The sequence below is a fragment of the Camelina sativa genome, chromosome 3 (assembly GCF_030686135.1).
Source record: "Camelina sativa cultivar CO46 ecotype springtype chromosome 3, ASM3068613v1".
In the NCBI taxonomy this organism is placed as follows: Eukaryota; Viridiplantae; Streptophyta; class Magnoliopsida; order Brassicales; family Brassicaceae; genus Camelina; species Camelina sativa.
This window is the reverse complement of record NC_141882.1, coordinates 30,226,559-30,253,228: the sequence shown is the minus strand read 5'-3', so window position 1 is coordinate 30,253,228 and position 26,670 is coordinate 30,226,559. Positions and strand designations below refer to the sequence as shown.

The window sequence follows — 26,670 nt, the reverse complement described above, 5'->3', positions numbered from 1 at the left end:
ATCATTGCCACAAACAATAAGATCATCAACATAAACTAAGACTCGAATCTCGACACGTCCACGCGTGTAAGTGAACAAAGAGTAGTCCGAATAAGATTGACTAAAACGAGCCTTGGCGAGAGCCGTAGAGAGCTTTTCATACCAACATCGGGGTGCTTGTCGTAAACCATAAAGAGCTTTGTGTAATCGAAGAACTTTATTCGGAGTTGAATGCGTAAAACCTTGCGGAAGCTTGATATACACCTCTTCACGAAGATCACCATGAAAAAACGCATTGTGCACGTCCATTTGATGAACTTTCCAATTATTTGCAGCGACAATACGTAACAAAGCTCTCACCGTAGTCATTTTTACCACCGGTGCAAAAGTTTCTTCAAAATCCCGACCAGCAATTTGGCGATTTCCCAACACCACTAGTCTGGCCTTATACCGCTCAATGCTCCTGTTAGAATGATACTTGATTTTATAAACCCACATTGTATCGAGGGCAACCTTTCCAGGAGGCAAATCTACTGGACTAAATGTGTTTGTTTCTTCAAGAGCTCCTACCTCGTGACCCATAACATTGGTCCAACGCTTATCTTTTATAGCTTCTTTATAACTTTGTGGCTCCACTGTTGCACTTACAGCTGCAAGAAACGCTTGATGCCGAGGAGAAAACCGTGCATCAGTGATAAAATCAGTTAGAGGATAGAGTGATGTACCTTGGACCGTTTCGTTGGGCGAGCTGGTGGAGATACCGGGAAGAACGTGATCAGAGGAGTCACTTGCCACTGCACTGTACAACACATCATCGTTCAAACGAACAGACGGTATCTTAAGACGTTTGCCCTGTCCCATTTCAGGTTCGGGCTGAGGTACGACAGTATTCTGGTTACTAGAACTAGATTCGTCAACAACGGACGACGGACTAGTCGGTATAATGGGGCCGAATTCGAGAATTGCACCATCAAGCGCAGCCGGATCAACTTCTCGTATTGCTGGTTCAGCGACACCACCATCCAGATCACCAATCTCAATACTCCCCCTGTCATCGGAGTCACTAACACTCCCCCTGTTTCCAATGAGTTCCGATTCATGAATAAGCCAATAAGCATCACTTGTGCCAACGAGAACATTACAAGATGGCTCTACGTCCGTCTGAGTAGAGAAAGGAAATTCACCTTCTTTGAATATCACATCACGCGAGACAAAGAATTCATTTGTGTCCAAGTCGTACAACTTCCAACCTTTCTTTCCATAGGGGTAACCCACAAACACACACTTTCTACTACAAGGAACAAACTTGTCTTTGTCTCGTACATGCTTGTGTGCATAACACAACAAACCGAACACTCGCAAATCGTCATACACCGGCTGCTATCCAAACAACACCTCATGAGGACATTTATTGTGAAGCAGCTTCGTTGATGTCAAGTTAATAACATGTGCTGCAGTTAAGACCGCCTCTCCCCAAAATTTAGTAGGTAAGTTTCCCCCAAACAACAAAAATCTTGCGACATTGAGGAGATGACGATGCTTTCTTTCCACTCTACCATTTTGTTGCGGTGTTCCCACACAAGTTGTTTCATGCACAATTCTTTTTTCCCGAAAGAAAGAAGACAAACACAGAAACTCTGTTCCATTATCACTCCTAACCGTTTTAACTGCTTTTCCAAACTGTTTTTCGGAGTAAGCACAAAAATTTTGTAGAACACTCTTAACTTCTGATTTTTGTAACAACAAAAACGCCCATACTGTGCGTGAAAAATCATCCAAAATTGTCAAAAAAATTAGCTGCACCATTTGAAGCTTTGATTCGGTACGGACCCCAAACATCAAAATGAATTAAAGAAAAGCATTCGCTTGTTTTATTAATACTATCACAAAACATCTCTCTAGTTTGCTTAGCCTGAAAACAGGTCTCACACGAACTTGAACTAACAGAAACTCCAGAAAACAAAGGCATAGTAGATAATACTGAAAATGATGGATGTCCTATCCGCTGATGCCACAAAACCGCATCAATTTTCCGGACCATCTTGTTTACTCGAGCAGCCTGAACATCCGTAAAATAATAGACTCCATCACATTCTTTCCCGTCTCCAATCAGCGTCCTCAAAAACCGGTCCTGCAAAACACACACCGCATCAGTCAAAATGGCAAAACAATTAGAATGTTTCAACAACTTCGAAACCGAGACCAATGAACAAGTCAAGTCCGGGACATATAAAACATTGTATAAGCTTATACGATCGGATAAACGGAACACGCCCGTTTGTGTCGACAACGTCGTACTTCCATCTGCAAAACCAACTGTGTAGGGAGAAGTATTTTTAAGATTCGTAAGAACCGACAAGTCTCCAGTCATATGATGTGAAGCTCTTGTATCAAGAATCACATCTCCACATATCTTACCCATTAGCTTATCACTTCCACCACTTGATTTGTCTTTAAGCAGCTGGGAGAGTGCTTGCAACATTTGCTCCGGTGTAAGATCCATTGAATTGCCAGTAGGATTGGGACTTGTTGTATACGCAACATTCACTTGTCCTCGTCCTCGTCCACCGGAATAACCACCGCGACCACCACCTCGTGATGGACCACGTCCTCCTCGACCTCCTCTCTCTGAAAACCATTCGGGATACCCCACAATCTGCCAACAAGAACTCTTTTCATGCCCAGCTCTACCACATTTAGAACAGAGTCGATCTCGTCCTCTGTTTCCACCGGAGGCATGTACTCCAAAGGTATCGCCGTTCCGAGATTCACGACGTCCTTCACTAGTTTCACCACTTCCTTGCTCTAGTCGAGTCACAAATCCAACAGCTTCTTGTTGTTGTTCACATGCTTTAGCTGAATTGAGTCTATCTTCTTCTCGGATAACTTTGCTATAAGCTTTTCCGAGATCCGGCAACACGTCCGCTTCAATGATGGCAGTCACAACATGCCCAAACCTCGACTCATCCAGTCCCATCACAAACTGATGAACTCTTTCTTCTTCTCTCTCTTTTTCATATGACGTCGTTGCTGCACACGTACACGCCGGTAGGGGTCTATACGTTTGGAGTTCTTCCCAAATCTTAGCAAGACATCCATAGTAGTCAATGACTGCTTGTCCATCTTGTTTACACGACGCCAGCTTAGCCATCAGTTGATGCACCCAAACCTTGTTCCCAACTGAGAACCGTTCCTTCAAATTTTCCCACAACTTGTGAGCATCGTTGATGAACGTCACCGTCGATCTTACACGAGGTTCAATTGACGTCCTCAACCAACCTACGATCATTGAGTTTACACTCAGCCACGACTCCAGATCGGCATGTCCCTCACACGGCTTCTTTAGAGACCCGTCAATGAATCCCGTCTTTCTTTTTTTGCTTGCAGAGCATTCAACATCTCCGTAGCCCACTTGTTGTAATTATCACCTTTTAGTTGCACCGACGTGATCAATGCCCCTAGATTGTCAGACGAAAACATCGCATAAGGAGATGCAACAACACCTTTATCACCGGTCTCACGAACAAGAGAGTTTCAATACTAACAAAAGAAAAACGAACTAGCAAGAGAGCTAAAAGAAATTTAGAAGCTTAGATCAATTAGAAGAATCTATGTTCTAATACCATGTAAAAATTGAATGAATTCTGTGTGTGTTATTTACGGCTGCCTCACGGCTTATTTATACAGACTCGATCAACTCGACAAACCCTAAACAAAGAGTGCTGACCAAGCAACTATACACAAGTCGGCTAAACAATTACATCGAGACCCAATATACATATGCAGCCCAATATAATGGGTTCTTCTTAGTTTGTTGAGAATTAAAATAAATAATGATATCCTCAACACTGCTTTTTAAAAAAAGAAAGCTCAATGGGTTATGTGAGAATCTGAGAATAAGAACCTACGCGTGTCCGATGACCGGCTCTGTGCTCAAATTAGACAAGTTTGGGGGAACATGTATTGCACTCCACTAGAACAAAGCGATAGAATTTGAGAATCCTTTTAGAGGAATATTTCGAATACCACAATTTAAATTTAATTTCAAAAATAGAAATATGTGAATTGATTTTTAAGAGTGTTAAATTTAATATTTTATGTTTTTGTTGGAGGAAAGCTGTAGGTTATTATAGGCTTGGGTGTTTAAAATTTATTGATTAATGTTGAAATTTAAGTTTTAGTTTTGTGGTATTTTGGAAAATAAATTATAATGATATTTTAAAAAATAAAACTAAGAATAGTATTTTTATTTTAAGAAATTCATTTTAGTAGTATTTACCAGAATTATCCATACTTTTAAGAGGATATTGATTCATAACTTACGTGAATCATCATTTACCTTTTTATTTTTGCAGTTTTTTCAGTATATATTTGGTTAATAAGTATAACTAATAAGTTACTTATATTGGTAAATAAAAAAATCGGAATGGTTGATATTAAAAAATGAAATTATAGAAATTTGTTAAAAAAAAGTTAATTATATATAGAGAAATTCTTCAAAATACCACACTTTTAAGTTTTGTTGCCAAAAATACTATTATTAATTTGATGTTTCAAAAATACCATTAAAAAGTTTTGATTTTCAAAAACCACAAACACAAAGATTGAATTTTAAATATTTAATTTGTTTGCAAGTTTTTTTTTGGATTTGGGTTAACTATTTTATATTTAGGATATAGGTTTGAAAGGTAGAGTTTAGTGTTTAGTATTTATGGTTTGGTTTAAAGTTTTCCTTTTTGTCAACTAATTTTTTTGTAATTTTAGTTTTAATTTTATGATATTTTGAAAAAAATATCTATTAATGGTATTTATAAAAAATTTCCTTATGCATATAAAATAATATATATATATATATATATTAAATTTTGTATGAAACTAGAACAAGATTCAATGATATATATAGATGAGTCCCATGTTTTAGAAATTGTTAGGCGCTAGTCGGGCGGTTGGGGTGGGCCTAGCGCCTAACGAAAAAATCAGAAATTAAATTGAGATTAATCGGAGATTAGTTTAGGGTTATTTTATTAAATGAATAACAAAATAAAAATATAGTACTAAATATATGTATAATTCTGTTTATGTAAAAAATATATATCAAATAAAATATAAAACTATAGTACTAACTTTAAAATTATGGTAAACACATAATAATGTCATTTGAATAGAAAAATTCATGATTTTTTATTAAATTTTGTACATTAGTTATTGCAAAACATCATAAACTCTTAGTTTAAATGTCTAAATAACAAAAGAAAATATTTGATTTATATTTCGCTCTAAAAACAATCAATATACGCAAAATAAAATAGAAAGTAATCGAATTAGACAGGTTATAATCAAATTAGACATGTATAATCGGATAATTGATGCTAGATGGAGATTAGTCATTAATCGAAGCGAAGAAAGTGGATCTAGCGATTTTAGGAAGCATAGAGCTAGATGAGAATTTTTGAAACAGAGGATGAGTCACAAATAAGGCACGTTTAACATACTCTATCTCTACGTCATGCAAATTTGAAGTGTGGACTTTTTTTTTCTTTTTTTTTTTGTTAAAGAAGTGTGGACCGTTTTATTGTTTCAATGATTCAAAACTAAGCATCATTTCATTATTTTTGCTTCTGATACATTCAACTCTATTAGTTTATATAAAACACTTGATGGCAAAAACGAAACTCTATTAGTTTATAAACACTTGATGGCAAAACGTTACTAGTAAATTAAAGAAAAAACAAAAGACATTCCATTTGACATATTTTGCAATTTTAATCTTGGTCTGAGCTCTAAAAATGTACGATTTTGAGACGGGTAATAACAATATATTGTTTTTGGAAACAAGTATCAGTATACAGATTTTTTTGTAATTTTTTTTTGTATTTGACGTGATTAATATGAATTTTTATCTTTAAAATAGTCGTTAATCGTTAATATATTGATGGCATTTTTTCAAAAAACTTCTTCCTAGTCAATATTTTCTTATACAGAATTTAGTTAAAAACTGGCCCCGTTACAAAAAAATCTGATAACAATCTATTTCTTTTTAGTTGTTTTATGTCTAATTTCTGATATTCAACCTAATGGAAACCAAAATACAATGAGAACAAAGTATTGTTGAAATCCAGACAAAATCAACCATATTTTGAACACCCAACTATGGCTAACCTTTTTTTTTTTTTTTTTTGGTCAAATGGCTAACCTAACCTATATTTTGAACACCCAACTATGGCTAACCTAACCTATATTTTGAACATGGATATGACCACCCAACTATGGCTAAGCTAATCTTTGAACACCCAACTATCGCTTCGGTACTAGCTAGTGCATTAATAGTCTATTATTAAAAAATCCTAGCGCTACGTTATCATTGGTACATAAACATTTATTTTTAATTGTCAAATTGTATATTGCAATATAAATATACGAATACGATCTAGGAGCTAAAATACACTTAAAGCAGCAATCTTCTCACTCATTGGTCTGTGTAAATGATGGCAACTCATTGCACTTCTTTAGTCAGTGTTCTCGGGGTATTTTTGGTATTGACACTCTACCACAACCGGATCACCGTCTCCGGACAGAATATTCCGGCGGTGGCCTTGTTCACCTTCGGTGATTCCAACTTCGACGCAGGAAACAAACAGACTCTCACCCAAGCTAACGTCGCTCAAGGTTTCTGGCCGTATGGAAAATCCCGAGATGATCCCAACGGCAAATTCTCTGACGGCTTCATCGCTCCGGACTTCGTTGGTACGATTTTTTTTTGTTACTATAACCGGAAGACTTTTTAATCGAATTCTACACTAATCTCCAAAACATGAAACATGTAAAAATGATGTTTTTATCATTTAAAACGTTTATATAGTTACAAATCACGACGAGTGTTCAGTGTTGTACTTAATATTAACGTTGAAAATGTTTATAAATAAGCGTTTAAGAAGAAAAGTAAGATTAGTGCATAGTTTCGGTAATCTATGCATTAATCACATGGAAATGACTTTTTTTTTTCCTACATAAAACCATCAAATTTTTGGTATTGATACTCGGAGATGTATATAATTAAAAGCAAATTACGTATATAGCTATTTTCAAAAAAAAATTACGTATATAGCAAAATTCATGGGGATTCCAATCGAGATCCCGGCGGCGCTTAAACCGAACGTAAATGTCTCACGTGGAGCTAGTTTTGCCGTCGCCGATGCTACTCTTCTCGGAGCTCCGGTGGAATCTGTAAGTCAATTTACTTTCTTATAATCAAGTATATCTATAATATTCAACATCTAACTCAAAGGACTTTATTTAGTGTTGTACTTTACATAAAAAGACACTGAACTTTTTTTTTTCTTTCAATTATCTATAAATATATGTTTTTTTTTTTTTTTTTTTTTTTTCTGTTTCTTTAGTTGACTCTGAATCAACAAGTTAAAATCTTCGCTGATATGAAAGCAGCAAACTGGAATGATGACTTCATCAAGAAGTCAGTGTTTATAATTTACATTGGGGCAAACGATTACTTGAATTTCACCAAGAACAACCCTAACGCTGATGCATCTGCTCAACAAGCTTTTGTCATTTCCGTGACCAACAAGTTAAAGAACGATATCAGCTTGTTGTATTCATCAGGAGCGAGTAAGTTCGTGATCCAAACCCTAGCTCCATTGGGTTGCTTACCTATCGTCAGACAAGATTACAACACCGGGATGGATCAATGCTATGAAAAACTCAACGATTTGGCTAAGCAACACAACGAAAAAATTGGACCGATGCTGAACGAAATGGCCAAAGCATCTCCTGGTTTCCAATTTACCGTCTTCGATTTCTACAATGTCATTCTTCGTAGGACGCAGAGGAACCTGAACTTCCGTGAGTTGATTAATGGGTTACGGTGGTTTTCAAATCTTAATAATTTTATAAACTCTGTTACCATGTGAAAATAACCTTTAAATTGTTACGCTTAGGGTTTTTCGTTACGAACTCATCGTGCTGCGGAATTGGGACACACAATGCCTACGGTTGCGGTTTACCTAACGTGCACTCGAAGCTATGCGAGTACCAACGGTCTTACCTATTCTTTGACGGACGTCACAACACCGAGAAGGCACAAGAAATGTTCGGAAATCTACTCTTTGGTGCCGATCCAAATGTTATCCAACCGATGAACGTCCGTGAGCTTGTGGTTTACCCAGCTGATGAACCGATGCGTGAGTCTTGGATGCCTACAACGTCAGCCACTTTCTAAGCCAGCATCTCTAGCTCGTTGTCTAGCTGCGGTTATAAATTTCTCTCTCTAAATCAATCTTTAGGGATCAATCAGATTCCTACAAGGATAATGAGTTCCGTATCAAACATCGGAATCTTGATGTTTAACGGTTTGCAACGTTGTTTCCTGTGTTCTCTAATGGATTTTCCTCTATATAAGAAAAATTTGAATTATACATATGCTCATATTTAATAAGTAATTAGTAATTTAGATTCAATGAAAAAAACTTTTGAGTTAAAAATAAATTTAAAAAAAAATTAAAAGATATATTGGAAATGTCCAACGATACTATTTGTGAAACAAATAAGAATATTTAGAACAATAATTTATGTGAAACAGAGGAAGTACTAAAAGATTTGATCTTCTTATCAAAAAAAAAAGATTTGATCTTTGCAACTCTTACCACATAATGGAATTAAATCTAGAGTTCATTAAGCTATTGATCTACCATAATATTTAATCAATAATTTTTTAATTTGATGCTCACTTTGTTCCTAATTTAATTCATTTTTTAGAATTTTCACACATATTAAGAAAATATATTAAAAATTAATTATAAATCATTGCTTTTGTGATTTACAATTTCTGTATCCCTAAACCAATAATATTCAATAACGTTTTTTGAAGTTTAAATTCATCACTAAATAACTACTCCCTCTGTTTTCAATAAATTGATGTTCTGAGTATTTTTTTGGTTTTAAAAGGATTATTATTTAGACTCTAATTAATTAAGACATCTCTTTTGGTGTATTACTTTAATGATATAATACTAGTATAGAATTAACAGTTTTTTTTGGGATGAGGTGTAGTTTTATGGAATAAATTATTGATTTTTTTGATTAAATGTTTTTTAATCTATGTGTGAGAGAGAGACAGAGAGATAATAGAGGGAGTATGGCATCAACCAATGCATGTAGGTCTTGTCGCGCCATCCTCGCATTAGTGTCGACCAACACAAGCCTTGTATCGATCGACACTCATGCCGAGCATCACTTCCTCATGACTAGAAACTCCGAATCTCGCCTCTAAGCTTCTCCTTTTCGTCCCACACGATCCGAAGACCATATCTAAAAACGCATAGAACTCACAAGAAAACAATTACATATCACACAAAATCACAGTAACAGAGATCTTAGCTTAGATAAGCCATAGTCATGCAATAACAAGATCTAAGCCCAAACGACGAAGCTAACACCACAACAACCTTTCCACCACGTTCCTAGCCTTAAATCCCCACTCTCTAAGAAGAAAAATCACTCACAGGACAAATGATCTCCAAAAACACAAGAACGCTTCTTTGGAAAACTCTCCTTTCTTATTTTCTCTCTAAAAGTGTGAAAACGGCTACCGGAAATGAAAAAACTCGATTTTTTCTTTTTATACTCGAGTCTTAGGGCTCCATAAACTAGCCATGCAACCGAAGATTTAAAAATCAAACCGAAAACCTGACCAAAACTCTGTGTCGATCGACACCACTAACTGTTTCGATCGACACACCCACCAAAATTCCAATTTTTGGTTCGCGGGTGTTACAATTCTGCCCTACCAGCATAGATTCGTCCTCGAATCTATCACCAAACCAACAGTCAAAGATCTCTTGTGCAACCAACACTCTAGCCCGCACTTCCTCCGACTAACTATGAGGACTCTATCTGGCCAATAACCTGCGTCTCTGATATTATTCGCTCTCAACTCATGCATCTTCCCCGCTCTCAGGTCTCAACCTTCGATTTTTATCGGCTCGCTATCGGGCCTCAGCCCTCAAGCTACGGTAAGCAGGAAGTCAAATCTTGCTCTCAGGCTATCACCCTACAGCGTGCCTTCGGATCGTCACCCAAAGTTGATATACCAATTATACCCTCAGGCCACAAAGTTCTTCGAGATAACGGTATACAGGAACCTAACCATCCCCTCATGAGTTGTTCGAAATCTCATATCTCTAGAGCAATAATTCTGAGCTCGATCGAGTACCACGCTGACTAGAACTACCTCTATGGCTCTCTTAAGAACATCGCAATGTCCTACGACCAACACAAAGACGTCACAAAGACCCTAAACACATCACAAAAACCACAGAAACGCCCTGCAGGATCACCACCAAGGCCAGAAAAATGTCCAAAAAAGACCGCCACAAAGGCCACAAATGTCACTGGGACCGCCACCATGGTATCCGCGTCGCTAAGACCACCACAAAGATATCCAGCGTCACCAAGACCACTACCCCTGACCGGCATCACCAAGACAACTGTCAGGGTATAAAACATCACTAAGAACACTACCACTGACAAGCGTCACCAAGATCTTTGTCACCAAGAAGAATGTCAGGGTACAAAAAGTCACTAAGACCTCTATCATGGCACAAGCATCACCAAGACCACTCAATGCCATGATGCAAAACGTCACAAAGACCGCCACACAAGCACGCATCCCGCATGATCATCACAAAAATCATCACACTTTCCATAAAACTTTCCATTTTTTGAACTTTCTATTTATGGAAACTTGCCATTTATAATAACCCCAAGCTATTTCCTTTTCTATGACACACCAGTCAAATAAAGAAATACTCATCTTATTAATCATAAAATTTCATAATCGTTACAACCTCATCGAAAATACATAATGAAAATATTAAGATACAACAACACTAAGCCAACATCACGCATCCCGAGCACTACCTCATCTTGGTACTTAGTCGCCCAACCAACCACCCTTAAGCGACAAAGTAACAAGAGAGATGGGCTGGAAGACTCCATCCGCTCTAGCCACGGTCTTCAAACCATCACGACACTAGGACCGAGGTTAGGCAAGCTCTAGCCTTGACCTGTTTCTCGAACCACTTCTTGAACCTTGCCTTCATCCTCGCCTATGGCTCCCAAGTCTCCTCTAACACACCATCACAGTCCCACTGGACTCTCATCATAGGAATCTTCTTCCGCTGAATTTTCTTGATCCGCCTCTCAAGAACCCTCACAGATCTCGCCTCAAAAGTCATGTTGGGCTGAAGATCTGCAGGAATCTCAGCCAACACCTCTTCATCCTTGTGAAGACACTTCCTCAGCATCGACACATGGAAGACCTTGTGGAACGCATGCATAACCTTAGGCAACTCCATCATGTATGCAACCGGTCCCACCTGCTCCATAAAGGGCTCATATACCTCAGACTCAACTTAGTCCCTGAGATAGACCTGTTCGGACTTGGATCATCCCGCCTCCAACAACTTTAACAGTCCTGAACCGCTCTCTGGGATCTCCACGAATGTTGCTTCTCTTGGCACACTCTGGGGTAACAAAGCAATGAGTAGTTTCATAGTCGAAAAACATATGGGACATAAGTCCTCCCACCAATAAGGTCTCTACACAAACTTTATGCACTAAGAACCCTAGAATTCATCACAGACACCCATAATATTCAAAAATGATAGAAAACCACAAAATCAATTTTAGAAATTATACCCGTGATCGTGTTAGCACTGGTTCCTCTCGTCTCCACTATCGTGTACACACATGACACCGCTAGTAACGGCAACTTTGTTTGCCTTACCTGCTGCACTCTTGGTTCTACCACCGCCACCGCCATCAGATGCAGCTTGGGACAAGCCGATCTGAGATGTCCCGCCTCTCTGCAGTGGTAACACACTCGACTCGTCGGCAGCGCTGGCTGGTTGCTCCTCTGTGGATACCTCGCCACCTTGTGCTCAAAGCACCCACACCCGAAACTCCCCACACCGCTAGACTCCAACCTCTGCATGGCGTCAAACTTCCGCTTCTACCCCTGCGCAGGCTTACCGCCCTTGCTAGGAACAGAATTTGGCTGAGTCTGCTGCGCTAAAGGACTGACCACCAACAACTGGCGGTACCACCAGAACTTGCCCACCAACCTCTGGCGGCACCACAAGAGCCGCCACACCAGCTGCTGGCGGTGCCATTGCTGGAACCCACGCAAACACCTGAGCTAGAAAGCCCGCCAAGACATCCTTCGGTTTGTGTGGTTGGTTTAGGAAGCCCCAAACTCAAGTTTAAAAGGAGAAACTCGACTTCCTTTGTCCCTTTTAGCCGTTTTTCACATTTTTTGAGAGAATTTCCTAGAGACTGTTCTTGAGGTTTTTGGAGATCCTTTGGCCTGTGAGTAATTTTTCTTCCTGAAGAGTGTGGATCCAAGGCTAGGGACGTGGTGGGAAGGTTTTTGTGGTGCTAACTTCGTCGTTTGGGCTTAGATCTCATTGTTTAAAAAATGTGAGTGCAAGACCATGGCTTATCTAAGCTGAGATCTCTATTTCTGTGATATTTGATGGGTTATGTGATTGTTTCTTGTGAGTTTTATGCGTTTTTTGTGACTCCTGAGGCTTGGGTTCGTTCCTAGGATTGTGTGGGGCAGATAGGAGGAGTTTGGAGGCAAGATTCGGAGTTTCTGGTCAGAGAAAATTGATGCTTGGCATCGGTGTCGGTCGACACCAACAAGAGGACGATTCGATGACTTTGGCAAGTGTCGATCAAGCTAAGGATTTTGGGGATGTCGAGCAAGGTGTCGGTCGACACCCTTCTTCAGTAGCGGCTGATGATGAAAATGCTTTGTATATTGTCTGGTTTGTTTTATTGTTTGTTGTTTGTGGTATAAAGAGATCTTATTGCTTGTGTGTATAGCCCAGTAGATGAGAGGATTGCCTCACTAAGTGTTTATAAAATACTCATGCATCTCAGTTTGTGTTTGTGGTGCAGGTAAAGGCAAAGTATGATCGTGGAATCAAGGCAATGAAGAGGAGGATGTTCTAGTGGCTCGATTCGTTGTTGTCTGGCTTCTGTTAGGTTGCTATAGTTGAGTCTTAGAATGTTGTTTAGGATTACTGGTTTTTTATTTTATGTTAGATTGGATTATTGTTCAAGTTGGTATGGAATTAGTTATTTGATTATTGGATACTTTATTGGTTTAATGGTATCGCTTATGTTATCCGATGTTGTGTGTTCGGGGTTAGGTTGTTAATGAGTATGGGATCACTAGATTCTTATTATGATTATTATAAAAAACGGGTCGGTCATTTCAGCTTGGTATCATAGTTCTTATGGTTCTAGGTTTGGATTCACTAATTTCTATTGTTGATGTTGTGGATTTGCATGTTGTGATTATATAAACTAGTCTATTGTGTGTGGCATAGAGTACTAAAACATTCTCTTGGAACCTACAATGTGATTTAATGGTAAGTATTTGTTTTGTGCTGTGTTGAGATTTGCTTGGTTAGAAATTATCTCCAATGAAACCGAATGGAACTTGTAGGCTTAGCAATCGTCACATCTACCAGAATGAAACTAAGCGTCAATCATTATGTTTGCTTCTCAGATTGTTTTTCAACTCTATCATTTTATAGACACACTTTGATGGTAAAGAATATTAATTCGAGGAAACAACAAGAAAGGTTTAACTCTACATGTTTTCTTCTAAAAAATATTTCATTGAAATATATAATTTTAAATCTTGGTACTACTATCTTGATACTACTATTAGAAAAAAATATAGTTTTGAAATAAATTAGAAACCAGTAATCCGTCAGACGGGGTTACTATGAACTGTTATTAACAAAAATTATCATATAACCCACACGAGCATGATCTAGTGATGATGTGGTAGTAAAACTAATTAAGAAAGGTTGTAATGAGCTACTTTTTGTTTTTTTTGGGGCAAACGGTTGTAATAAGCTACTTTAGATTCGATCCATCCTAGAAACTACTCTACAAACATGCAGGAGTCCGAGGTTTTTCAGATAGCTTCTCCTGGCTCTGGAATAAGTCAGATCTCATGGCCCCTTGACCCGAAAACAAGTTACAACAAAAGTCTTACGCAACCTAGTTTGATGCTCATGTTATCCGTTGAGCCTGATCACCCAAGTTACATATATATATATATATATATATATAATTATCGTATATGTGTGTTTTGAATTCATCAAAAATTTTAAAACTCAACTGAAAATTACAATTCAATAACACCACGTCAATTGATCTTTTTTTTTTCTTTTAACAAACTACCTCTTCAATTGATCAATAATCGTTTATTAGCTAGTAGCCGATTGCGTTAATTAGGAATAGTATAAAGAAATGAACCTCGCGCTACACGTTATCATTAACTAATTATTTTAATTTTGTTTACCATATGTATCCTTCTTTTTAATTTAATTACAGAAACTGCCATTGTTTCGAAAACTCTCTTCTCTTATTAGAAGAAAGCTGTCTTAACTTTTTTTATTTATCGCAGTAAACGATTACTTTAACTTGATAATGATAAGTAATTTTTGTTTACTTGATAAGTAACTTATTAGCAACTAACTTGGTTATTGTGATACAAACGTTATATGTTCACAAGCAAGCTTAATTGGTGACATGATATCCATTATAATAACAACTTAATTACATAGAACAATAATAGTACATAGAACAATAGTAAATGAGTTTTAAAAAAAACAACTTAGATTTACGTTTCACTTTTCATTTATCATTGTGTAAAACATGATTTATATGTTACTGTAATAAACTATTCAAAGTACGAATCGTGCATGCATGATAACTTATTACTAAATACTATTATCATATAACTTGTTAAAATAAATACCTACTGATCCACGTTAATCATTTATTTAACCCAGTATTAATTATATACTTGGACGTTAGTGATCATTTTACGTATATAACGTGTGTAATCTGTTTACATATAAAAAGAGAGATCCCATCATTTGCCATTTTCCTGCAAATTAGTTAGTTCCATGTTTGATTTTTATTTTACAATCGAACTATCTAAATGCTGGCGACTGAGATATAAGCTGTCACAAGAGCTAGAGACTCAGGACTTATCACCGAAGAGGCGAGGACAGTGAAGTTCCGCCTGAGAGATGCTTGAGGAGATAAGAAGAGTCTCGCTCGTTTGGTCGGAGAAAGAATCAATCATGGGAGAAGAGGTAAGAATGTGCTATTTCAAAAAAAAATCAAAAGATGTCAATATGCGTTGAGGGTGTTACTGTCTATTCACATACACAGTAAATAGCAAACTAGTGCGTGTCGATGAGAGAGAATGTATTTGTTATTGAATCCTTGGTTCTGTTGTCAAATCTATTTATATAACGAATCGGTATACGAGCTAAAGGCACTTCAATTGGTTCACTCACTGTTCTGTCTGTGTATCTCTCTCTTTCTCCCACTACTCTCTCTACACTAAAGGGTGATGGCAGACCACTGTAATTTAGTCAGTGTTCTAGGGCTATTTTTGGTGTTGACCCTCTTTCACAACCCTATCACCGTCGCCGGACAGACTATTCCGGCTGTGGCCTTGTTTACCTTCGGCGACTCCAACTTCGACGCCGGAAACAAACAGACTCTCTCTAAAGCTTTCGTCGCTCAAGGTTTCTGGCCGTACGGAAAATCCCGGGATGATCCCAACGGCAAATTCTGCGACGGCCTCATTGCTCCGGACTTCGTCGGTTCGTAAAGACTTCTTTTATTATTATTATTATTTTTTTGGTTACACAAGTCTCCAAATCTTGAAACATGTTAAAGATATAACGAGTGTTGCCATTAACTACTTAAAATAATGTTGAAAAAAATACTTCATAAGACAAATAGGAAGATTAGTGGTTTCACTAATCACATGGAAATTATTTATTTATTATTTTTCGTCCGCATACTTAGATTTAGATGTGTAGTAACAAAACTACTTTTAATACAGCTAAATTCATGGGGATTCCGATCGAGATCCCGGCTGCGCTTAAACCGAACGTAAATGTCTCACGTGGAGCTAGTTTCGCCGTCGCCGATGCTACTCTTCTCGGAGCTCCGGTGGAATCTGTAAGTCTACTTATTTTCTTGTAACCAAGTATATCTATAATATTCAACAACTAATTAACTCGAATAAAATTATTTAACTCTTCGCATACACTGAGCTAGGATATTTTGTGTGTTTACTTTACATAGCCCTCTTGTTACTTTTAAATCAATATTGAAGCTTCACTTTATTTGGGTGCAGACTTCAAGTCAATAAGCTTTACTTTAACAATTGCAAATTGGGTTTCCTTTTTTTTTTGTTCTTTAGTTGACTCTGAATCAACAAGTGAGAAAATTCAATCAAATGAAAGCAGCAAACTGGAATGATGACTTCATCAAGAAGTCAGTGTTTATGATATACATTGGCGCAAACGATTACTTGAATTTCACCAAGAACAACCCTAACGCTGACGCATCTGCTCAACAAGCTTTTGTCATTTCCGTGACCAACAAGTTAAAGAACGATATCAGCTTGTTGTATTCATCAGGAGCGAGTAAGTTCGTGATCCAAAACCTAGCTCCATTGGGTTGCTTACCTATCGTCAGACAAGATTACCACACCGGGATGGATCAATGCTATGAAAAACTCAACGATTTGGCTAAGCAACATAACGAAAAAATTGGACCGATGTTGAACGAACTGGCTAAAACAGCTCCTGGTTTCCAGTTCACCGTTTTCGATTTCTACAATGTCATTCTTCGTAGGACGCAGAGGAACATGAACTTCCGTGAGTTGATTAATTATGATGGTGTTTTCAGTTTTCATTCATTTTATAACCTATGTTACCATGTGAATACTCATATACAAAACATCTGTTACTCGTAGGGTTTTTCATTACAAACTCATCGTGCTGCGGAGTTGGGACACACACTGCTTATGGTTGCGGTTTACCTAACGTGCACTCCGAGCTATGCGAGTTCCAACGGTCTTACCTATTCTTCGACGGACGTCACAACACCGAGAAGGCGCAAGAAATGTTCGGCCATCTACTTTTTGGAGCCGATCCAAATGTTATCCAACCGATGAACGTCCGTGAGCTTGTGGTTTACCCAGTCGATGAACCTATGCGTGAATCTTGGGAGCCTACAACGTCAACCACTGTACAAGCCAGCGACTCTAGCCGCGGTTATGAATTTTACTGAGTTTCAAATTCAAATCAATCTTTAGGGATCAATCTGGTTTCTACAAGAGTATAACCGTATTAAAATCGGATTCTTGATGTGTTTAGTAGTTTGCAACATTTTCTTCTTCCATTTTTTTTTTTTTTTTTTTTTTGCAGTTTTCTCTAGTGAGCTTTCCTCTTTAATAAAAGATTGATCTTTGCAACTTTTACCACGTATTGGAATGATTCGAGTGTTCATTAACCTATCGGTTTACTCTAATTAACCTATTCGAGAGATTATCTAATATGTTCAGTAAATAGAAATTATGTAGATTGTAGATATACAAAGAATTTTTTTATCAACATTGTATGACGATATGTTTTGTTGTGACATTGAATTTGAAATAATAAGCTGATTTTAGTTATATATAGAACGAATATGATAGCTATCTTTTACCAGTTGGGAGATATAATAGCTTTTACAGTAAATAAACAGAGTATGGAGTATGATCTGATTTTGTGGATCATAAATATTTTATTCACAAGCGACACGAACATAAAAATAAAATAAGACCGAGCCAATCTCATCGAGTCATCTGGCCATAATTTAAGTTATCTTCTTCTATTTGAATAACAAGTGATCCAAAGTGGCAAAATTTTAGAGCACAATATTAAATGGCTCAAAGGTGCCTATTTAAATAAGACCTAATCCAAAGTGCCTCTCCCAAGATGGGAACTGGAAACAGACAGACGTAATTAAAAACCTTTATTGATTGCAGTGCACACCGATCTTGACTCCTCTACGAGTCTACGTTACATGTTGATAATAAATAAATCCAAGTCGACAAAATAAAAGTAAAGATAGATTTGGATCGCATCAAAGATAATAGTATATAGTAATACTATAGGTCCGTCGATTATATACTTATAGTAACATATTTTTGTCGGGCTTATATAGTTTAAAAATTCAAGTGTTTGTATTAGTATTCGAAATGGCAATAAATTGTAATTTAATCATCATCGATTTACCGTAAATTGCTCGCGCCGGTGACGAATCTTCCAGTGCAAGAAAAGGTAAACGCAAATGGTTCTGGATGCTAGCACATTGTTTCTTGTGGCCTTATCCTGTAACTCAATATTTCATCGTCAAGAAGAAATAAACTAACATGTATACCTACCTATATATGTGGGGCTATGACCTTTGGCCAAAAAAAAAAAAAAAAAAAAACCCATCAGTTTTAGTACTTAGTGACTAATATGATTGGACAAGACAAATATATGGCGACCTGCTTAATTAATTTCATATACACATGTAGGCGATTTTTATGTAAGCTGAAGTTCAAATAAAGCTTTGAGATTATAAGGTCCAGTGACATTAGGCTGTCCGCTCCAAATCAGCTCTGCGATTTGTCGATGAGCCTTTTCAGTCAAATGAGAGGAATCAAAGAACAAATAATCGGTAACGTTTTCGCATAGCTCGTAACTTTGCGACGGTCCCATTCGATTTCCACACGTATTAATTCCTCTCAATGGTCCACTCCCACAACATGCCTTCTTCCCTTCCTTGAACCCTTCAAAATTAACAAACAGAAACACAAAATGTTCCTTAAGCTATTATATAGACCGTTCTCTTACATAAATATATGTAATTACTAAGTTTAGCTACCGTATTTCAAGGGATTGTTGATTCTTTCGGAAAGAGAGGTGTGATAGTCATGGAGAGCGTATCTAAATCCGGATAATTCACTTTGTAGCCTTCTTAAAACTTCCGGAAACTTCTTGTTGTGCATATCGATAAGCTCAGCGGCAGGTTTAAAACAAGATCCTATCTTTGTCCGGTCTCTTATCAATGAATTTGGTGCACAGTCGTACGGTCCCATGTTCAAAAATCCAAACTTCCTTCCTCCCATTTTATACAACTCCTACAAATATTTATCACTTTTAGACCAAAAGTTAATAATTTGAACTAGTTTTTCGTTTTATTTTTACCTCGATCACGGATGTCGTATTACCGATAACAAAATCGACAAATTTCTCTTTAGAATTTGATTGGAAAGTTGAGGAGTTTGCAGAGAAAGGGTAAAAGTAGTCGTTGCCTCCGATATGAAACAGATAAACTGCTCTTGAGAAAACCCTCTTGGTCACTGCATCTCCTAATTCAGACCTCAAACTCTTTTCAACATTTTTGAAGTTGTTTAACTGTGTTCCCAAAGTTATCACCTTTAAGGTTAAAAAAGAGAGTGAAAAATGTCATCTAGTCAAATGTACACTATACAGTATTATCTGATCGGTTGATGTAAATGTAATAAAAACAACACAATTCTTTTAATTTCTACGCCGCCCTCTATTTCAATTCAAAGTACCTTTCTAAAAAATGTCTACGTTTCACAAATTATAAAGTTATTTAATATCTATTTTAGCCATAATGAAAATTCATTAAAATTTATAAAACAAACTAAAATTAGAAGAATTAAAACTTTCTAATTTTTTTTTTTTTTTTTTTTTTGTAAAAGTCGCACAAGAAATTTAAATAAAACATAAATAAAAATTGAGGATATTTACCATTCCAGGTAAGGTCCCGACCAAAGCTCCGGCGCCAGCAGAAGCAAAAGTTACTCCATAAATAAATTGATTGTTACCGTTGCTTGGTTGTAGATTTGGCGGGATCAACGGTAACCATGCGTTCTCAGCTGCGACACCAACGATCAGTTAATATTTACTTTTTTTTTTATAAAAGAATAATTCTCAATAATAAAATTAGCTGACGAAATAGAGTAGTTTTGGACTTTGTCTTGTTACCGATGAAATCTGGAATCAAACGCCCGTCAGAGATTCTTCCGGTGGGTTGTTTGAAAGTGGTTTGACCGTACGGCCATATGTTAGACCGGAAACTTGAGACAGTATCGATGTAGTTGTTGTTTCCGGCATCGAAAAGAGAATCTCCAAACACGAACAAAGCAGCTTGGTTTGTTACCAGATTATTATTGTCTCTGCAGTTGATTGACCCGATCGACGAGATTGTTGCGTAGACGAAGAAGATGATCGAAACTAATCGACACTTTTTCATGTTTGATTTCTTAACACTAGCTAGCTCTTGTTGACTATATATAACTTCAAAGCATTTTTATCTCAACAGTTTTCGTATGGTCATGTCTAGTGATGTTAAAATGGGCTTAAGGCCCGCGGGTCTTATAGGGCTCTGTATAGTATTTTTAGATCCGAATCCGTTTAGAAAACTAATAATTTTAATTGGGTGCACCCGTTTAAGCCCTTTTATTAACGGGTCTTATTTAATTTTAAATGGATAGCCTGATAGTTTTTTTTTTTTTTTCAATTTTTGATGTAAACGACAACGTTTAGTCGTTTAGTGGTAGGAGGTTAGGGATAATGTCACAACTCACAATCGCGAAGCAGAAACCCACCTTCGTCATCTTTTGCTCTCTGATCCCGACGAATCTTTTCGCCACTGTCACGCTCCGAATCGGAGGCTCCGAGCATACACAACCTTTTTCTCCACCATCACGCCATCGTCACGCCACCATTAGAGGATTCACAAGGTCTCTCTCTAATCCTTCAGTTCAATTGATTATTTGGTGTTGGTCTTGTTCTGTGTTGTATACTTGTATGATTCATATTTGCTTCGTGGGTTTTACAATTTATGATTATTGATTGATGGGTATACCCTTTGTTGTGTTGATTCTCAGTATTTGTGATTTGTTTCAACCCTTTGTTGCTTTGTTGTTTGTTTAGTGGACTAGAGAATGTTTGATTCTCAGTATTCTCAGTATCATTACCTCTTTGTTGCTTTGGAGAAGTTCGAAGTTATTCATCAGGTTTGTAATTGTTGTGTTTCTGGTTTGAATTTGAATTTTCAGCCAATGTTCAATGTAGTATATACTATTGTGTTTCTTTCTTTGAGTGTGATGTTAAGTGCGCCTCCTTGGTGTTTCATATTTGCTTGAGTTTGCAACCATTATCTCACTAAAATGTTTGAGTTGCTTTGCATATATATCAGCATTGAGTCTCATTTTTATAAGCATTTCACATATGTCTCCTCTTTTATTAATTTTGCAGAATGGACTTAGAAACTGAACATTTGATAGCAAGGCTTAATGCTCAAAGTGATTATATGGATATGAATGAAGAAGATTGTGATATAGATGTAGAAATTGATGGGAACGAGGAGGAAGAGACAGAAATGCTCCACAGAACAGAACAAAGTGAAACTCAATCAACAACTCAAGCAACTCAAAATGCTCCACGGAAGAGAAAGTTAACTTCAAAGGTGTGGAAAGATATTGTGTCAGTTGGGGTTGAAGATGATGGCAAAGAAAGAGGCAAATGCATCCACTGTGGAACCAAGTTGGTGATCAATACTAAAACACATGGGACTAAGAGCTTGATTCGTCATTTGGAGAAGTGTCCAAAGAAACCAAAGAATGAAGATAGGCCTCTATATGATCATCAGATTAACCGTGAGTTGACAAGTGAGATCATAATTTACCATGATTTGCCATTTCGCTATCCTGAGTATGAGAAAGTTAGAGCAAGAGACAAGTAACTCAATCCCGAGTGTCAACCAATTTGTAGACAGACTGCTGCAGCGGATGTGTATAGGAAGTATGAGATGGAAAAGGTCAAGCTGAAAGAAGTACTTGCAAACCAGCGTGCGCGTGTCTGTTTCACTTCAGACTTATGGACAGCTCGAGGTACAGTTATGAGTTATATTTGTTTGACAGCCCACTAATCACACTGGTGAAGAAATCTCTAACAAGATTCTGGAATGTTTGAAAGAATGGGGATTGGAGAAAAAGGTATTTTCTATTACCTTAGATAATGCAACAAACAACAATAGTATGTTGAACATTCTCAAGGGTCAACTTCAAATGATTAGTGGTAGTGGTTTATTATGTGATGGGAAATTTATGCATGTTAGATGTTGTGCCCATATTCTTAAACTGATAGTGAAGAAAGGTTTAGATCTAGCAAAAGATGTTCTGCACAACATCAGAGAGAGTGTGATATATGTTAAAGCATCTTCAAAGAGGAGAGACGCTTTTGCTGCATGTGTTGAGAGAGTAAAGATTAAGAGTGGAGCAGGGTTATCACAGGATGTTCCTACCAGATGGAACTCCACATATGAGATGCTTGTAAGAGCTTTGAAGTTTAAGGAAGCATTTGTCAGCTTGAAGTGGTTTGACAGCAACTACAAGACTTTGCCTTCTGATGATGAATGGAATCGTGGAGAGAAAATCTGTGAGTTGTTGAAGCTGTTTAGTGATATCACGACACACTTTTCAGGTTCTAAGTATCCTACTTCTAATGTCTATTTTACACAAGTGTGGAGAATTGAACTGTTGCTGAGGAAATTTGCATCTTGTGATGATGAAGATGTGGCAAAACTGGCTCAGGATATGCAGATTATGTTTACCAAGTATTGGAAGGATTATAGTCTTATTTTGGCAATGGGAGCTGTTTTAGACCCAAGAATGAAACTGCAAATGCTTGAAGTAGCTTATGAAAGAGTTGATCCAACTACTTCTGCATCGAAAATCAAAAAGCTTAAAGACAATTTGGAGATGCTCTATGAAGATTATAAGGCTAAGTCTAGGACTTGTTCTTCAAGTATTTCTGTAACTCCAAATCCGCATGATTGGGTCAATGAATCTCCACTTGATGATGATTATGACAATGTAAGAATGTTGCTTTTGTTGTTTATGTTGCTTGTGTTGCTTATGTTGCTTATGTTGCTTATGTTGCTTATGTTGCTTTTGTTGTTTATGTTGCTTTTGTTGCTTCTTTTCTGTAGGATCTTTTTGAGCTTGAAAAAAGCATCGGAGTTGGAGTAGGCAAGACAAAGACACATCTGGATATCTATTTAGAAGAGCCAAGATTGGAGAGAAAGTCTTTTCCAAAATTGGATGTTTTGTCCTTTTGGAAGGACAACCAGCATCGACTTGGGGAATTAGCCTCTTTGGCTTGTGAAATACTAAGTATTCCCATCACCACGGTAGCATCTGCGTCAGCCTTTAGTATTGGATCTCGGGTCATAACTCCTTACAGAAACCGTTTGCTTCCAAAGAACGTTCAAGCTTTGCTCTGTACCCGTAATTGGTTACGTGGTTTTGCAGATTATGAAGGTAACTAAACTCTTAACTTTTACATAATACTATTTTCCTTAATAAGTGAACTTTAACTTTTACATAAAACTATTTTCCATAAAACTCTTAACTTTAACAGGTAACATAGAGAACAACTATGACATTGGCACAACAACATGTACTTCAGAAGAATGTTCAAGATCAGGAGATTCTATCATGCATTGAATATGTTGCTTCTAGTGTGGTCTTGTTCTGTTTCATTATACTCTTTCTAGTAGTTTTAGTGGATGATGATCCGAATTGGTTTGTTTGGTACTAGTAGGTTTTGTTCTGTTTTGTTGTATCATACAAGTATGAATTCATATTTCGTTTCTTTGATATATAATGTTTTCGTTTGTGTTTTCCTTTGTTGTTCTCTGATTACAATCTCTAGTAAAAAAACAATCTTAAGTAAAAAATAAAAAAAAAATCCATCTAAACGGGTCTAAACGGGCCAGATAAATGGGCAGGGTCTAAACGGGTACAGAATCTAAACGGACAGGGTATAAACGGGTAAAGTATAAACGGATCCAAAACGGGTAGGGCTTAAATGAGCAGGATCTAAATGGGCAGGGTAGTCCCATTTTAACATCCCTAATCATGTCATGTTGTTTTTGTTTTGTTTTTTGTAAGCGCTTATTTTCTGATGCATGACTTTGAATTATAATAATCGATATGATGTCTTGTGTTGATAAAATCATAAAAGTATGAAGTTAACAAAGACAGTTTTAATAATTTGTCATATATTTTGGTTCTTGGGCTCTTGTTCGAGTAATAGTACTTTGATATTTTTGGTCGAACTAATTATTGAATATATTATCTACAAGATAACCATAAAGAAAAGAAAAATGATGTTAAAGACTCATCAATTTGTATCTATATATTTCAAATCTATAATCACGTGTTCGTCATATATTCGCATTAGACAGAATCGTTGATTAGTTGATAGTTTGATAATACTGTTGTAAGAATATTTTAACCACGAAAGCTTTATTTATGATGAGTCAAAACTTCAAATTAGTACTTTTCTAGAATAAGCATTTGCATGAGTCACATTTTTGACGAGATAAATAGTAAAGAATAGAGCGACATCTTGCCGCAAAATTGGACCAAATCGTGCCCTTAGAATTAAAATGTAATTGTTTTTTGCTGAGACCAAATGTCTCAAAATAGTGATACTAATGAATAATGATACTGTATCATTGATACATGTCCAAAGATGTGAGGGAAAACAAAACTTAGAAACATTAATGGGCTTTGAAAAAAGATCTTCGCTTTGACAATATTAATACAAGTCAGTATAACATCCCAATTTGTTTTACAAACCCTTCGAATAACAGAAAAAAAATGTAAAAAAATTTGAAAAAGTAAACCAAAGAGACGTTTCCTTCACAATGGCGGGAGTCCAAATTTCCAATCATGGTAACAAATTAAAAAATTTGAGAGGCCAGAAAATAGACGTTTTTTTATAGCGGTAAAAAATTATACACTTATATACAACGGTATGAAATTGTAAACAAATATTAACATGGATTGGTTATAATAGGACACCCAAAGAAAAACACTAGAAAAGAAAATTTTAATTACACACATATAGATAACATGAAAAGAAAGATGCAACGGGTGATTGAGTTTAATTAAGTTCAAATAAGGCTTTGAGATTATATGGTTCAGTGACATTGGTCGGTCCGCTCCATATCAGCCCTGCGATTTGTCGATGTGCCTTCTCAGTCAAATGAAAATGATCGAAGAACAAGTAATCTGTAACGTTTTCGCATAACTCGTAACTTTGTGATACTCCCATTCGGCCTCCGCATGTATTGATTCCCCTCAACGGTCCGGTTCCACAACATGCCTTCTTCCCCTCCTTAAACCCTATTAAAAAAGATAATGAAACGATCCAAAAGTTTATACTAAATATTCTGTTACATGAATTGCAATATTAAGCAAGGTTTTGCTACCGTATTTCGAAGGATTGTTCATTCTTTCGGATAGAGAAGTGTGGTAGTCGTGAAGAGCGTATTTGAATCCGGATAGTTCACGCTCTAGCCACCTCAAACTATTCCAAAGCTTCTCGTTGTGCAGATTGATCAGCTCCGCGACCGGCTTAAAACAAGATCCTATCTTAGTTTGGTCTATAATCAATGAAGCTGGTGCACAATCATACGCTCCCATGTTCAAGATCCCAAACTTCCTTCCTCCAATTTTATACAATTCCTAAGAACATAAACACAAGCTCTCATTAACTGATCAAACTTGTTCCAACAAACACGTTTTTTAGGTTAGTTATTAATATTATTTTACCTTGATCACGGCCGTTGTGTTACCGACAACAAAATCTACGTAGATTTCTTTGGGATTGGATTGGAAAAGGGAAGAGTTTGTAGAGAATGGATATTGATAATCGTTGACTCCAATATGAAACAGATAAACTGCTCTTGAGATAACCCTCTTCCCCTCTGCATCTCCCAACTTAGACCTCAACGATTTTTCAACTTTCTTGAAGTTGTTTAACTGTGTTCTCAAATCTATCACCTTTAGTGGTAAAAATTAAAGTAAAACGTCAAAATAATTATCATCCATTCAACTAGTAAAAAATTTAATAACTAATAATTGATGGTTACCATTCCGGGAAAGGTTCCGACTAAAGCTCCGGCACCGGCGGAAGCAAAACTAACTCCATAAGTAAACTGATTGTTACCGTTACTTGGTTGTAGATATGGTGGGATCAACGGTAACCATGCGTACTCCGCTGCCACATCGACGATTAGTTTTAAAAAAAGAAAAGGCGTTAAATTTTTTGCCGGTAAACAAAACAGAACAATATTGTTACCAATAAAATCAGGAATTGAACGTCCGTCGGAGACTCTTCCAGTAGGGAACTTGAAAGTGGTTTGACCGTACGGCCAGTAATTAGACCGGAAACTGGGAAGAGTATCGATGTAGTTGTTGTTTCCGGCATCGAACACAGAATCTCCAAACACAAACAAAGCAGATTGATTTGTTACTAAATTGTTGTTGTTGTTATTGTCGTCTCCACAATTGATGGATCCGATTAAAAAGCTTATTGTGTACGCAAAGAAGGTAATTGAAATTGATCGAGAGCTTTCCATATTTTAAACATAATTATTGTTTTATATATAAGATGATCTGTTTTGTTTCTTCATATAATAGCAAGTGCTCTGTTTTTTACTTTTATTTATATTTTTAATAGTTTATTTCAAAAAACTTTGTTGATTTGCCCAAAAACAATTTGTTGTGGTCAAGCTAGTATCATCCATAAGAAATAATTTTGCATAATAGATCTTCTAACTGCCCATTTGTTTTGAATCGTTTGTTCTTATAAAAGAAAATTTTATTTTTTAAAGAAATTATTGTGAAAAAGTAAG

The 26,670-nt window shown here is 36.8% G+C and overlaps 5 protein-coding genes across 7 annotated transcripts; 2 read left to right on the top strand and 3 right to left on the bottom strand.

Annotated features, from left to right (window-relative positions):
- Positions 1-2,066: 2,066 nt before the first annotated feature.
- LOC147947896 (uncharacterized) lies at positions 2,067-3,465 on the bottom strand. The gene is made up of 2 exons (XM_087507488.1): positions 2,398-3,465; positions 2,067-2,110 (listed from the first exon to the last, which is right to left on the bottom strand). Exons 1-2 carry the CDS (start codon positions 3,266-3,268, stop codon positions 2,067-2,069), a joined length of 915 nt encoding a protein of 304 aa, XP_087363614.1. The 5' UTR covers positions 3,269-3,465.
- A 2,945-nt stretch (positions 3,466-6,410) lies between these two features.
- LOC104779360 (inactive GDSL esterase/lipase-like protein 23) lies at positions 6,411-8,406 on the top strand. Its single transcript, XM_087496431.1, has 4 exons — positions 6,411-6,723; positions 7,085-7,203; positions 7,377-7,836; positions 7,932-8,406. Exons 1-4 carry the CDS (start codon positions 6,462-6,464, stop codon positions 8,210-8,212), a joined length of 1,122 nt encoding a protein of 373 aa, XP_087352557.1. The 5' UTR covers positions 6,411-6,461; the 3' UTR covers positions 8,213-8,406.
- Positions 8,407-14,970: 6,564 nt separating this feature from the next.
- On the top strand, positions 14,971-17,367 carry LOC104778334 (inactive GDSL esterase/lipase-like protein 23). Of its 2 annotated transcripts, XM_087507105.1 has the most exons (5): positions 14,971-15,179; positions 15,439-15,698; positions 15,944-16,062; positions 16,307-16,766; positions 16,865-17,367. In XM_087507105.1, exons 2-5 carry the CDS (start codon positions 15,443-15,445, stop codon positions 17,179-17,181), a joined length of 1,152 nt encoding a protein of 383 aa, XP_087363231.1. In that variant the 5' UTR covers positions 14,971-15,179; positions 15,439-15,442; the 3' UTR covers positions 17,182-17,367. The 2 variants fall into 2 exon arrangements, with proteins under 2 accessions (XP_087363231.1, XP_010501063.2); XM_010502761.3 differs by lacking the exon at positions 14,971-15,179 and having other exon boundaries at positions 15,333-15,698.
- A 1,010-nt stretch (positions 17,368-18,377) lies between these two features.
- LOC104778333 (GDSL esterase/lipase 3) lies at positions 18,378-20,283 on the bottom strand. 2 transcript variants are annotated; one of them, XM_010502760.2, is made up of 5 exons: positions 19,941-20,283; positions 19,704-19,831; positions 19,131-19,340; positions 18,808-19,063; positions 18,378-18,712 (listed from the first exon to the last, which is right to left on the bottom strand). In XM_010502760.2, exons 1-5 carry the CDS (start codon positions 20,206-20,208, stop codon positions 18,465-18,467), a joined length of 1,110 nt encoding a protein of 369 aa, XP_010501062.2. In that variant the 5' UTR covers positions 20,209-20,283; the 3' UTR covers positions 18,378-18,464. The 2 variants fall into 2 exon arrangements, with proteins under 2 accessions (XP_010501062.2, XP_010501061.2); XM_010502759.2 differs by having other exon boundaries at positions 19,131-19,361; positions 19,941-20,282.
- A 4,442-nt stretch (positions 20,284-24,725) lies between these two features.
- Positions 24,726-26,454, bottom strand: LOC104778332 (GDSL esterase/lipase 2). Its single transcript, XM_010502758.2, has 5 exons — positions 26,115-26,454; positions 25,906-26,033; positions 25,586-25,816; positions 25,243-25,498; positions 24,726-25,156 (listed from the first exon to the last, which is right to left on the bottom strand). Exons 1-5 carry the CDS (start codon positions 26,392-26,394, stop codon positions 24,915-24,917), a joined length of 1,137 nt encoding a protein of 378 aa, XP_010501060.2. The 5' UTR covers positions 26,395-26,454; the 3' UTR covers positions 24,726-24,914.
- Positions 26,455-26,670: the final 216 nt, after the last annotated feature.

Excerpts from the sequence above, each read along its gene's own strand:
- LOC147947896 (XM_087507488.1), bottom strand. The coding sequence starts at position 3,268 with ATGATCGTAGGTTGGTTGAGGACGTCAATTGAACCTCGTGTAAGATCG. Across the intron at positions 2,111-2,397 it reads TGGAAGTGATAAGCTAATGG|GACCGGTTTTTGAGGACGCT; the intron begins GTAAGATATGTG and ends TGTGTTTTGCAG.
- LOC104779360 (XM_087496431.1), top strand. The coding sequence starts at position 6,462 with ATGATGGCAACTCATTGCACTTCTTTAGTCAGTGTTCTCGGGGTATTT. Across the intron at positions 6,724-7,084 it reads CATCGCTCCGGACTTCGTTG|CAAAATTCATGGGGATTCCA; the intron begins GTACGATTTTTT and ends TTACGTATATAG. Across the intron at positions 7,204-7,376 it reads TCGGAGCTCCGGTGGAATCT|TTGACTCTGAATCAACAAGT; the intron begins GTAAGTCAATTT and ends CTGTTTCTTTAG.
- LOC104778334 (XM_087507105.1), top strand. The coding sequence starts at position 15,443 with ATGGCAGACCACTGTAATTTAGTCAGTGTTCTAGGGCTATTTTTGGTG. Across the intron at positions 15,699-15,943 it reads CATTGCTCCGGACTTCGTCG|CTAAATTCATGGGGATTCCG; the intron begins GTTCGTAAAGAC and ends CTTTTAATACAG. Across the intron at positions 16,767-16,864 it reads GCAGAGGAACATGAACTTCC|GGTTTTTCATTACAAACTCA; the intron begins GTGAGTTGATTA and ends TGTTACTCGTAG.
- LOC104778333 (XM_010502759.2), bottom strand. The coding sequence starts at position 20,208 with ATGAAAAAGTGTCGATTAGTTTCGATCATCTTCTTCGTCTACGCAACA. Across the intron at positions 19,362-19,703 it reads TCGGGACCTTACCTGGAATG|GTGATAACTTTGGGAACACA; the intron begins GTAAATATCCTC and ends TTAACCTTAAAG. Across the intron at positions 19,064-19,130 it reads ATACGACATCCGTGATCGAG|GAGTTGTATAAAATGGGAGG; the intron begins GTAAAAATAAAA and ends AAATATTTGTAG.
- LOC104778332 (XM_010502758.2), bottom strand. The coding sequence starts at position 26,394 with ATGGAAAGCTCTCGATCAATTTCAATTACCTTCTTTGCGTACACAATA. Across the intron at positions 25,817-25,905 it reads TCGGAACCTTTCCCGGAATG|GTGATAGATTTGAGAACACA; the intron begins GTAACCATCAAT and ends TTACCACTAAAG. Across the intron at positions 25,499-25,585 it reads ACACAACGGCCGTGATCAAG|GAATTGTATAAAATTGGAGG; the intron begins GTAAAATAATAT and ends TTATGTTCTTAG.